The sequence below is a fragment of the Manacus candei genome, unplaced genomic scaffold, assembly GCF_025592945.1.
Source record: "Manacus candei isolate 608988 ecotype Guabito, Panama unplaced genomic scaffold, ASM2559294v1 h1tg000003l, whole genome shotgun sequence".
NCBI lineage: Eukaryota > Metazoa > Chordata > Aves > Passeriformes > Pipridae > Manacus > Manacus candei.
The window spans coordinates 18,079,883-18,091,894 of NW_026138051.1; the positions used below are offsets into that span (position 1 = coordinate 18,079,883).

Consider the following 12,012-nt stretch of genomic DNA (forward strand, 5'->3'; position numbering starts at 1 on the left):
CTCACTCCACCTTTTCCCTGCTGCCTTTAAGGCAGGTCAGACCCAGCTGACCGTGCACTGGCTGGAGATAAACATGTACAAATTTAAGTGAAGGCAAACAGAAGAAAGGAGTGGTTGGGAGGGCTGAGAAGTCTGACTGCCTTTGTCCCTCCCTCAGGTGCTCTCAGCAGCCGCCGCCGCCGGCGTGTCGGTGGCTTTTGGTGCGCCCATCGGAGGAGTGCTCTTCAGCCTGGAAGAGGTAACCTTGGCTCTTGAGCTGGTTTAGTGCAGAACTGGCCCTGCTGGGTTAAAAACACAGCCCACTCCTGCCTGCCAGGCTGTGGAAAGCAGAACCTCTGGAATACTGTATGTACAAGGCCAACCTAAAAGCTAGTTGGGAGTTCAGGTAATTCTTATGAGTGCTGGAGGGTTAATTTTGGATCATGTTTGTCTGTAGCTTTGCCATAAACTGGTTGGTTCCCCCTGGTCTGTCCATGCTTGGCATCGCTGACTGCTCACAGCCACAGCTGTGTTTTCCATATAGAATTACAGAATCACTGAGGTTTGAAAAGACCTCCAAGTCCAACCTTTTCAACCAGACCAGAGCAGAGTGCCACATCCATCCCTCCAGGGATGGGGACTTCACCACCTCCCTGGGCAGCCACTTCCAATGTTTAACAACCCTTTCAGTGAAGAAATTCCTCCTGTTGTCCAACCTGACCCTCCCCTGGCAGAGCTTGAGGGCCATTTCCTCTTGTCCACTCTCCTGACAGCTCTGTCCCAGGATACTGGGGAACAAACTTCTCTGACTTATCAACCCCCTTTTCTTCCCAAGGAGCTTCTAAACCTTGATCTCTTGATCTCAGGTGTGAAAAGATCAAGACTGCTTGCCTCAAGGCTTAGCTCAGGGGAGGGCCATGATGGCTTTCAGAGGAGGGCTGGAATGGATTTGCTCAGCTGAGCACTAGTTGTGGTGGCAGCAATAGCAGGTGCTGCTGTTTGGCACTTTGGACCTTGCAGAACCACACAGTTCTCCAGAATCAGCTCATGGCTGATGTGTAACACCTTTTATTATCCGAGTGAGTCGCTTCAGGGATCGCAGAGGGCACTTGCTGCAGTGGAAGTGGGGAGGCCAGGGCCCATCCCACTCATTGCAACCGCTGTTGATTGGGAGCTCCAAATCAAGCCTGGGCTGCTTGGCTGGAGAGGAGGGAATGAGCCGGCAGACATGGATCTCTGCCCTGGCTCTACTTCCTGCAGTGGGGCAGTGACAGGTGTTAAAGTGACCAAATCTTGTTGTTGCCTTCAGGTGAGTTACTACTTCCCTCTCAAGACGCTGTGGCGCTCCTTCTTCGCCGCGCTGGTCGCTGCCTTCACCCTGCGCTCCATCAACCCCTTCGGGAACAGCCGCCTCGTTCTCTTCTACGTGGAGTTTCACATGCCGTGGCACCTGCTGGAGCTGGTGCCCTTCATCCTGTTGGGAATATTTGGTGGACTCTGGGGAGCTTTCTTCATACGCAGCAACATCGCCTGGTGCCGGCGGCGCAAGACGACCCGGCTGGGCAAATACCCCGTGCTGGAGGTGTTTGTGGTCACGGCCATCACAGCCATCCTGGCCTTCCCCAACGAGTACACCAGGATGAGCACCAGCGAGCTCATTTCAGAGCTCTTCAACGACTGTGGGATTTTGGACTCGTCCAAGCTGTGCGAGTACGTGAATGATTTCAACAGCACCAAGGGGGACGACCTGCCGGACCGCGCTGCCGGCCCGGGCGTGTACACGGCCATGTGGCAGCTGGCTCTGGCCCTCATCATGAAGGTCTTCATCACCATCTTTACCTTTGGCATGAAGGTGAGGCTTGCTGTAAAGGACTCCTGGTCTTAAAGTATAATTTCCTCCCTAACCGGACATGTTTTCCCCCCAGGCTCTGCTCTAAGGTGACAGGCTGCAGTTATTGGTCTTGCCCCTCGTACCTGAGGGCAGTAGAAACCTTCCATCCTGAGTGCGAGCACCAAATGCAGTCACAAAACTGGTGTCTCAGGGCTCCACATCCTGTTTTCCAGACACAGAATTGTCCTGCTTCAGGCCTTTTCAATATATATGTGGTACAGATGCAACAGCTAATTGCAAAGCAATCGATACCTTAATTTGTAAATGCTTAATCGTAGCTGTTCCTTGCTCAGATGGTTTGGAACTCATTTAGTGCAGCCTCTGGAGCTGCAGTTGCAGTGCCCAAGTCTGAGCTCTCCTGCAGTGGGATTCATGTGGTGGAGCTGAGTATCTCCCCTTTCCCCAATCCTCAAGGATCTGCCTGGAAAGGTGACCCCACCACAGAGGTTTGGCATCGTTGTTGCCCCGAGGTGGTCGCTGACATTCCAAGGCAACCATTGAGTCTGTAAGAGAGGCAGACAAGGTGTGACAAAGCTGTATGGCCACTGTGGAAATGAAAGGGGAGGGAGGGAATTCCCTGATTCAAACAACAGGTGCTTTCAGAGTCCTGGAACAGCACAACAGAGCTGAAACGTTCTGGCAGTGGCTTTGCTGGGTGTCACTTGTGCTGCGTGTGCTAATTCCCTGTCACAGTGGAGTTTGAATTTCTGGCAGGGAAGAAGGATGATTCCACGCCCAGTGTGTGAATGAAGAGAGTGGGAAAATCCCGTGCCTGCAATAAACATGTGGTGGTGTGGTTGGAAAGGCGTGGAGTTAGCGGCGTGAGGGTGAAGGTTGGTTATGTTCTCTTTTGAGAAGAGCTTGTCCTGTTCCACACCAACCAATTGTGTGGCTGGTTCTCCTGGTCAGAAAGGAGACAATTCAGACTCTCTTGCAGAGAATTTGGAGCACGAGGGTGCAGGAAGGGCAGAGGGGACAGGGCTTGGAGTAAGCTGGTCTAGTGGAAGGTGTTCCTGCCTGTGGCAGGGGGTGGAACTCAATGAGCTTTAAGGTCCCTTCCAACCCAAACCACTCTAGTATTCTCTGATCCTTGACAGTTTTTATGTCCCTGCTCATTGCGTGGGGGTTGGACTATAGAAGACCTTTAAAACATCGCTTCCAACCCCACAGTTCTGTGACTTTAACCCCAGCAAACCCTCTAACTGTGTCCGTTTGGGGGTTCCATCCCTCATCTGTGAAGCCTCTGGCGCTCACCGACACGTTGTTCCCACAGGTGCCCTCGGGCCTCTTCATCCCCAGCATGGCCGTGGGGGCCATCGCAGGGCGGCTGCTGGGGGTGGCCGTGGAGCAGCTGGCCTTCTACCACCACGACTGGGCCATCTTCAGCGGCTGGTGCAGCCAGGGGGCCGACTGCATCACCCCCGGCCTCTACGCCATGGTGGGCGCCGCGGCGTGTCTGGGTAAGCACAGCCCTCCCCAGGGCCGGCCCGCGGGCCGGGGCTTGCTTGGCCACGTGAAGGGGCGTTGTAGGGGTTGAAGGTTGGAATTCGGGTGATCTTAGGGGTCTTTTTCAGCTTTAATCACAGAACGGTTTGGGTTGGAAGGGACCTTAAAGATCATCTTGTTCTGCCTCTCTGGCTCTGTGGTGGAGGAGCTGTAGTTGTGGCAGGCCATCGAAGCTGGCTTCACCTCCGGAGCCTCAGGACACTTAGCAGAATGTGCCATGTGTTTCTCATCCTGTTGGTGTTCTTTTGCCAGCCCCAGCCTGGTGCTGGACACGGCAGGCTCCGGTGGGAAGCTCCAGAGTGGGAGCCAGGACAGATGAGGCTGCCCAGGGACTTACATTTTCCTATGGGATTTTTAAAGTAAAATGTCTTAATTCATTTTACTTCCTGTTCTGGCCTTAAGTATTGTGATGCAATTCTGCTTTCAAGTGTTTTTTGGTAACACTTCTCCCTCTTGGCTGAGTTTGAGGGTTTGGGTGCACGTGATCCAACTTCACTTTCCAATCCTTCCAGACCTGTAATTCCCAATCCTCTTCTCCACAAAATATGTGTAACTCTTAAGGCATTACTTTATCAGGAAAAACTCTCAGGAACAATAAAAACATATTACCAAACCCCATCTTGGACCTTTTTAGAGGGGATGCAACTTATCTGATCAACCTGGTCTAGTGGAAGGTGTCCCTGCCCATATCAGGGGGTTGGAACAAGATAGACTTTAAGATTCCTTCCAGCCTTCTGGGATTGTTTGAATGTAATGGGAAAATAAATAGAAATATGGAACATAAATCCAGTTCAACTTCATTTACAGTTCTGTTTGCTACTGGGCAGTACTGAAGTGCCTCTTTAGAGGTTGGGTATTGGAACGAAATGTTGCTTTGGGACTTGAATCTCAAAAGCATAATTAAAATGTGCCGAGACAAAACCCCACAGAAACCTCGCACCCCATCCCACGGACGGAGGGTTCCACTCATGCCAGAGCCCAACAGCACCACCTGTGCTGGTACCAGCCTTTCTCTGGGTGGCAGAGGGCGGGTGAAACACACCTGGGAGCGGGTGGAAAATCCCCCAAATCACCCGTTTGTGTCGTCTGCCTTCCTGTGCTGTGCCTGCAGGCGGGGTGACCCGAATGACCGTGTCGCTGGTGGTCATCATGTTCGAGCTCACGGGGGGGCTGGAGTACATCGTGCCCCTGATGGCAGCAGCCATGACCAGCAAGTGGGTGGCCGACGCCATCGGGCGGGAAGGGATTTACGACGCCCACATCCGGCTCAACGGGTACCCCTTCCTGGAGGCCAAGGAGGAGTTCTCGCACAAGACGCGGGCCATGGACGTGATGAGGCCGCGCAAGAACGACCCTCCCCTGACGGTCATCACCCAGGACAGCATGACCGTGGAGGACGTGGAGACCATCGTCACGAACACCACCTACAGCGGCTACCCCGTGGTGGTGTCCCGGGCGTCCCAGCGCCTGGTGGGCTTTGTCCTCAGGAGGGACCTCATCATTTCGATTGGTAAGGGGCGACACTGCGCGGGGCAGTGCTGCTGTCAGAGGCCTTAAATGCCACCTGAGGAGTTCAGACACCCCTTGTGCTGGTGGCTGTGCTTCCTGGTGCCTCCTGCTTGCATCGGATGTGAAGGGCAGGGTGGCTTGTCACAGAATCCCAGAATCACTTGGAAAAGACCTCCAAATCCAACCTGGGACCAATCCCCACCTTGTCACCCAGCCCAGAGCACTGAGTGCCACATCCAAGTTGTTCCTTGAACACCTCCAGTGATGAGGACTCTCAGCACCTCCCTGGGCAGCCCCTTCCAATGTTTAACAGCCCTTTCTGTGAAGAAGTTCCTTCTGATGTCCAACCTCCCCTGGTGCAGCTTGAGGCTGTGTCCCCTTGTCCTGTCACTTGTTACCTGGGAGAAAGGGCTGACCCCCACCTTGCTACAGTGTCCTTTCAGATCCTTGTAGAGTTGTCCAGTGCCATTAGTGTGGCTCTGCTGAGTTTGTGGACTTCAAGGCATGGTTGTGAAGTGTGAGGCTCCTTTCCAGCAAGAGCAAAGCCTTCCTGGCTTTGTGGCGACTGAATGTGGGAAGCTTTGTGAACTGGTCATGGCTCAAACCTGTCTGGTTGGTCCAGTGCTGAATATTGGGTCACTGCCCAGGTGGGTTGAGGGAGGTGGGTCCTGAGCTCTCTTTGTCTGTGGCAGGGCTAGAGGAGTTTTATAATTAAGTTTCTTTGTCCGCAAATCAACTCCACGTGTTCTTTCTCTCTTTTCAGGTGAGATTTCTCCCTTGGTTTCAGGATATTCAGTACAGTTTTTGGAGCATGTGACTGTTGCTCTTGCTCTCCTGAATCAGTACCTGGGCAAATAATTATGTCAATAGGGAACAAAATATCTAGGAACAAGTGCACTGTGACATTCTGTGCATTGCCTGCCTTCTGTGAGGCAGCTCTGTAGTACCACCACACATGCCCTTGTGTTCCTTGGAATCTCCAGGGATTCACTAAGAGTGATCCTGGTGTTTGGGCTGCCAGGCCAGCCCGCTCCCAGGGAGTCTTGGAATGCTGCTATTGAGTTGCAGTGTGGCAGGTACCCATGTTACCTGTGCGTGCTCTCGTGGGAAGGTCTGAGGGATGGCCAGTGCTTGACATGTTTTCCAATCCTGACCCAAGTGACCTCCATGGAGCCTATGCAAGTCGTTAAGGGCTTAAAAATAGTCCTTTAACTGCTCTGCATGGGACCCAAATTGGTGACTTATAAAAGTACAAAGCATTTTATCTACTGCCTCTTAAAACTGGGAAGTTAAAGATCTCCAGAACTTGTATTTACCTGGCCAGAGCACAATGCTGAGGTGCAGCAGCCTTGGCCTTGGGCAAAGCACGTTGTGGTCTCACCCCTGGGGTGGAACTTTGGAGGCCTTGGAGGTTCTGCTGTCTCTTCTCCCAGGTAACAAGTAACAGGAGGAGAGGAAACGACATGGAGTTGCGCCAGGGGAGGTTTAGGTTTAGGACATTGGGGAAAGTTTTTTCATGGGAAGGGTTGTCCAGCACTGGCACAGGCTGCCCAGGTGGTGTCACCATCCCTGGAAATGTTCAGAAAACGTGTGGATGTGGCACTTGAGGGCATGGTTAGTGGTGAACATGGTGGTGGTGCTGTGCTGATGGTTGGACTTGATCTTAAAGGTCTTTTCCAACCTTATTGACTCTGTGATTCCATTAGAAGAAAGGCTGGAAACATACTCCCTCCCTCAGTGGGGAAAGAAACAGCTCAGGTGAAAGGAAGGAATGGACTTCTAAGGACATCCAGTGTGGGCAGAGGAAGGGGAATGCTCTTCTATTTAGAAAAGGAAAGGAGGGCTGATATTTAATCAGATATTTCTTCTTCCAGAAAACGCCCGGAAAAAGCAGGACGGGATCGTGAGCACTTCAATTATTTGTTTCACTGACTACTGTCCCCCACTGCCTCCGAGCTCCCCCTCTGTGCTGAAACTCAGGAGCATCCTGGACCTCAGTCCCTTCACAGTGACGGATGAAACGCCCATGGAAATCGTCGTGGATATTTTCCGCAAGCTGGGATTGCGCCAGTGCCTCGTCACTCACAACGGGTGAGAGCCCTGGGGGCCCTGGGTCAGGGCTTCCTCTGCTCTCAAGGGGCAAAGGGGACATCCATGGGCGTCCATGCTGGGTGCTGGAGCAGTTTTTGCCTGGAAGAAGGGAATTGTGCCAGCCCAGTTCCAGCCGGAGCAGGAAGATAAGGGCTGTGAGGCAGAGGCCCAGCTCCTGTGCTGATGGGTCTCTGCAGCTGATGGGCTCAAACCCCCTCCCAAATCTGTCCATGTGTATCCTGGAATTTGCTTTGGTGCTGATAAGAGTAGTTTGAGGAGGGGAAGGATGAGAGCAAACTGAGTGATCCATTCCTGGAGCATGGCACCAGCAGGAATTCTCTCCCTGCTGTGGTGCCTTTGGATCAGCCCCTGCCAGCTCCCCCCCACCGCTCCGTGTGCTCTCCATGGATGTTCTTCCCAGCTCCCTCATTCCTGGCCTGTCTTTGGGCACCTTTTTAAGGCCCAGCTGCCAAGGGCTGGGACTTTAAAGAGCAGCACCACGCACTGAAGTGGGTCTTTTTAGAGAAGAAGTTAATGATTATTTATTTATTTAAAGACCTCATAGCAAGGTGGGGGTTGGGCTCTTCCAGGTAACAAGTGACAGGACAAGAGGAAGTGGCCTCAAGCTGTGCCAGGGCAGGTTCAGGTTGGATATCAGGAAGAATTTCTTCATGGAAGGGGTTGTTAAACATTGGAACTTCCCAGGGAGGTGGTGGAGTCCCCATCCCTGGAGGTGTCCAAGGAAAGACCGGACGTGTCACTCAGTGCTCTGGGCTGGGGACAAGGTGGGGATCGGGCACAGGGTGGACTTGATGGACTTGGAGGTCTTTTCCACCCTTAAGAATTCCATGATTCTATGATTAATATTAGTCTTTTGGTTATAACCTCCTTACTTTTTAAGTGTAAAATACTGATGGGGTGTCTGCTGAAGTTTGTGAGTGTCACATTTCATAGAATCCCAGAAGTTTGAGTTGGAAGAGACCTTAAATCCCATCCAGTGCCACCCTCTGCCATGGGCAGGGACACCTTCTGCTAGCCCAGGTTGCTCCAAGCCCTGTCCAACCTGGCCTTGGACACTTCCAGGGATGGGGCAGCCACAGCTTCTCTGGGCAACCTGTGCCAGGGCCTGCCCACCCTCACAGGGAAAAATCCTTTGGGTGAGGTGTCACTTCAGATCCCAAAAGGTTCTTCAGCCCCTGCAAGGGCCTCAAATAGCCCTGCCAGGGACCCTTCTGGGGGGTGTCAGTGCATTAAAAACATGTTTCATTTTCCAGGAAGCTGCTGGGGATCATCACCAAAAAGGATGTACTAAAGCACATTGCACAGATGGCCAACCAGGACCCAGAGTCCATCCTCTTCAACTAGAGGCAGACTGTAGGAATTGTGTGTCCACACACATGGAACTTTCTAGCCCATCCTGGATAGACTTTCCTATTTTTATTGAGACCATGGAACTGTTTCCAGAGTTTTCCTCCATGGAGCTGAAGAAGATAATTTTTTTTTCTACCAGATAACCAATTGCACTACGGAATCTGTGGAACAGGATCTTCTTTTTAGAAGAAAAATAGACTTTATTTACGTTGCTTTTGTGAAGTTGCTTTGGAAAGATTCCATGAAGGAGTAAAAGCAAAATGTTAGAGAATTGTATTTCCTCCTCTTCTTTCATTGGAACTGTTGTTTCTAACCTGAGGAGGAAAATCCAAGGTGTTTGTGCACCTCCAGAGGTGTGGAAGGAGCAGGATGATCTTGCACAGTGGTGGCAGAGGGACATGGCTGTACTCAGGGTGGTGTATTCCCAATTAGCCACTTGGGAAAAATTAGAACCTTATAAAGCCAAAATAGGGGAGGGAAAATTAAAAATTGGCTGGCTGAGGCTGCTTGGCTGAAAGGAGATAAAAAAAACCAGACCAACCCTCCCACTTAAAATTGGGCCCAGTTTCTGATTGGGAAGAAGCTGGTTTTAGTTAATTAGTGAATGTATTAATTACTCTGCCGCTGCCTTGCCAGGAGAACCCCAAGGAGGAGGCAGGAGGAGTTCACAGATGTATTCCCCTCCTGATCCCTTTTACAGATCCATGCCCAAGGATTCCACCTCCTTGATTTCCCTTGAGCATGTCATGAAAATCCCAGAGGCCAAGCCTGGCGTTCCTGCCCTTTCCCAAAACCCCCGATGGTGTTGGACATTGCACAGGTGATCTCCTCCTCACCACCTGTCCCACCAGAGAGCCCCACACCCAGAATGTCCACAGGGGTGTGTGTGTGCTGTTCCCTGCTCCTTCCTCACGCCAGATCCCAGCTGGAGAACTTCCAACACGGCCACTTCCCTGCGGCGCCGCTCCAGGTCTCCTTTGGCCAACAACTATGCAATAAACCCTCCCTAGCCTGGGCCACCATGTCCCTCTGTGCTCCTCAATCCCTGTCCCAGAGCTGACCAAATGATTTTCCTGTTAATAAAACTGTGCCCATTCCCTGGAGCTGGGGAGCTTGATGGGTGCTTGGGGAAGCTGATGCTGTTCGTCACGGCCGCAGTTGTTTTACACTCTGTGATAAACCTGTTCTGGGGAGAGTGGGGACTCCTGGCTGGACTTGGCTGGAAGTTGGGTACAACTCAGACTCTCTCAAATGCAAACAAATTCCTCATCTTTCCATGGAGCAAAAGCCAGATACTTTATCTTCCAAAGCCATCCAGCAGCCCGTCCCTGCTGCTGCTGCTTCCAGCCAGCGGTGCTGTGGCGGTGTTGGAATTCTTGTACAGCTCAAAGCTGCCTCAGCTCGAGATGTCACTGACAGATCCTATTCCTTCTGCTTGGAAAATAAATGCCTGGCCTGGTTTGTGGTGGTTTTGTGCAGGAGATGGTTGGAGTGCTTTGTGTGCTGCTTCAGCCCGGGCCAGCAGCAACTCTGCCTTTAAATGTCTGTTATTGTTCTACTTGGAGGGCAGGGGGATGCTCTGGGGATCTGGGGCTGAGTCCAGGGAGGAACCTGCCTTCTCCCACTCCCTGGGGGCTCCTTCCCAGGGATGCCTGTCCTGCACATGCTGGCTTCTCTTCCCACTTGGAATACCAGAAAGACAAAGCTTTTCCACTTTTCTCTTTACCTTATCATATGTAGGAGGGCTCCAGCTTGAAAAATACAGTCCCTGCTTCAATTAGATCCACGATCCATGAGCAGATTCTTCTCCCAGGGGGGAGGCTGCAGCAACCCAGTGCAAAGGTAAGGGCAGGAGGGTGCCAGAAGGGAAATCTGTGTGCAGTCTGAAGCATCCAGCTGGCTGGAGAGTCATCCCAGATGGAACATCCCAGCTGGCTGGTGGGTCATCCCAGCTGCTCCTGGGGAAGCAGAGGGCAGGGATCACAATGTTGGAGGGGACAGCAGCTGCTCTGCCATCTGGGAACACGGGCTTGGGGCAGGAAACACCTGCCCAGCAGCTCTTCAGCCTTCGGTTTGTCTGTCCCCGGGATTGTTTTTTTAGTGGGAGAGGTGTCCTGGAGAAACTCCTGCCTGGGAGGGTGAGAGTTTGGGAAAGGCAGGGAAAGCCCAGTAGGGCTGGGCTTTAGGGAGGCTCTGTCCTTGGTGTGGGAGGGATTTCGAGTCCTTATGTTGCCAAAGTAAATGTAGTGCCAATGGGAGAGTAGAATGGGAACATTCCAACAGTCCAGGGCCTTTCCATGCCTCCTGCTGGGCAGATCCTTTGCATTTGCATGTGGAAACTAATAATTTTCCTGCTTTAGTGGCTGGAGGTCTGGAACATGTCGGCAAGGTGGAAGTGGGAGCTTGGAGCTGGGCTTTGGAGCTGCTCTGCCTGTCTGCAAAGCCTGCCCACCCTGTTATTCCACAGAAATGGTGTCCGTGCCAAGAAAATCCTCATTCCAGCTCCAGGCCTATTTCTGAGCTGTAGTTCTCTTTGTAGGGAAACCTGCAGCAAAATTACCTGATCCTTGTTGCTGTGTTGGCTCCAGCAGGGATGCAGGACATGAGGCACATGTGGGGGGGTTGCAGGGATGGATGGATGTATCACTCCATACTGGGATTGGTGCTTCCCTTCCCTAGTGAGCTGTGGGCTGTACCAGCTCTTGGCTGTTCCCCATCTGCTTTCATTGAATTCCTTTAATTTCTACAAAAACAATCCCTTTCTGGCTCCACTCTGACAGAGGGCAGGGTTAGTTTGGAAATCCTTCCCTGTGAGGGTGGGCAGGCCCTGGCACAGGTTGCCCAGAGAAGCTGGGGCTGCCCCATCCCTGGAAGTGTCCAAGGCCAGGTTGGACGGGGCTTGGAGCAACCTGGGCTGGTGGAAGGTGTCCCTGCCCATGGCAGGGGGTGGAACGAGATGAGCTTCAAGGTCCTTGCAGCCCAAACCAGTCTGGGATTCATCAAAACCTCTGTGCAGCAGAGAAACTGAGAAACCCCTTCCCTGGGGCACTTCCAGCTCCTGAGAAGTGTTTTGCCCTGTCCAGTTCTTGCTCTTTACTCCAGGAGGAGCCCTGGGATTCCCTTCAGCAGACAGCTGTGGATGCAGGTCAGAGCTGGAGATGAGTAACCCAGGAGGAAGGGACCTGGAGGGGGTTACCATATCCTTTTTATGACAGATGATATTTGGGAGTCTCCTGGGTTTGAGGGCTGGCTGTGCTCAGCTGTTGGATGCAGGATGGGAGTGGGGGGAGGTGACTTTGAGCCTCCCTGCCCGTGGCAGGGGCTTGGAACGAGCTGGTCTTTAAGGTCCCAACGCAAATCAGTCTGTGATTCCAGGACTCCATCCTAGAGCTGGGGTTTGAACGGGACAGAAAACAGAGAATTTTCTTTAAAAGTGGAATTATCTTTTCCTGGCGCCTCCAGCTCGTCTCATTTGGGGAAATAATAAAGGGGAAAACTGCGTGTCTGTGGTGCACGAGGCCCGTGAGCCTGGATCGAGCTGGCTCAGCACTTTCCTTGTGTACAGCTCCGTCATTCCCAAGGGCAGAGCCGGGGCGGGGCCGGGGCCGCTGCCAGCGGGGATGTGTCTGCGAGGGAATGGGGAGGAACAGCCGCTGCAATCGGGG

The 12,012-nt window shown here is 52.6% G+C and overlaps 1 protein-coding gene across 7 annotated transcripts in view; it reads left to right on the top strand.

The window, feature by feature from the left end:
• Positions 1–9,888, top strand: part of LOC127472419 (H(+)/Cl(-) exchange transporter 5) — a 37,313-nt gene extending 27,425 nt beyond the window's left edge. For all 7 annotated transcript variants that reach the window (XM_051790642.1, XM_051790672.1, XM_051790653.1 and 4 more), the window contains 6 exons: positions 158–238; positions 1,289–1,831; positions 3,144–3,330; positions 4,488–4,886; positions 6,760–6,976; positions 8,251–9,888. In XM_051790642.1, coding sequence (XP_051646602.1) covers positions 158–238; positions 1,289–1,831; positions 3,144–3,330; positions 4,488–4,886; positions 6,760–6,976; positions 8,251–8,341 — 1,518 coding nt within the window. In that variant the 3' untranslated portion in view covers positions 8,342–9,888. The remainder of the gene's footprint in view (positions 1–157; positions 239–1,288; positions 1,832–3,143; positions 3,331–4,487; positions 4,887–6,759; positions 6,977–8,250) is intronic.
• Positions 9,889–12,012: the final 2,124 nt, after the last annotated feature.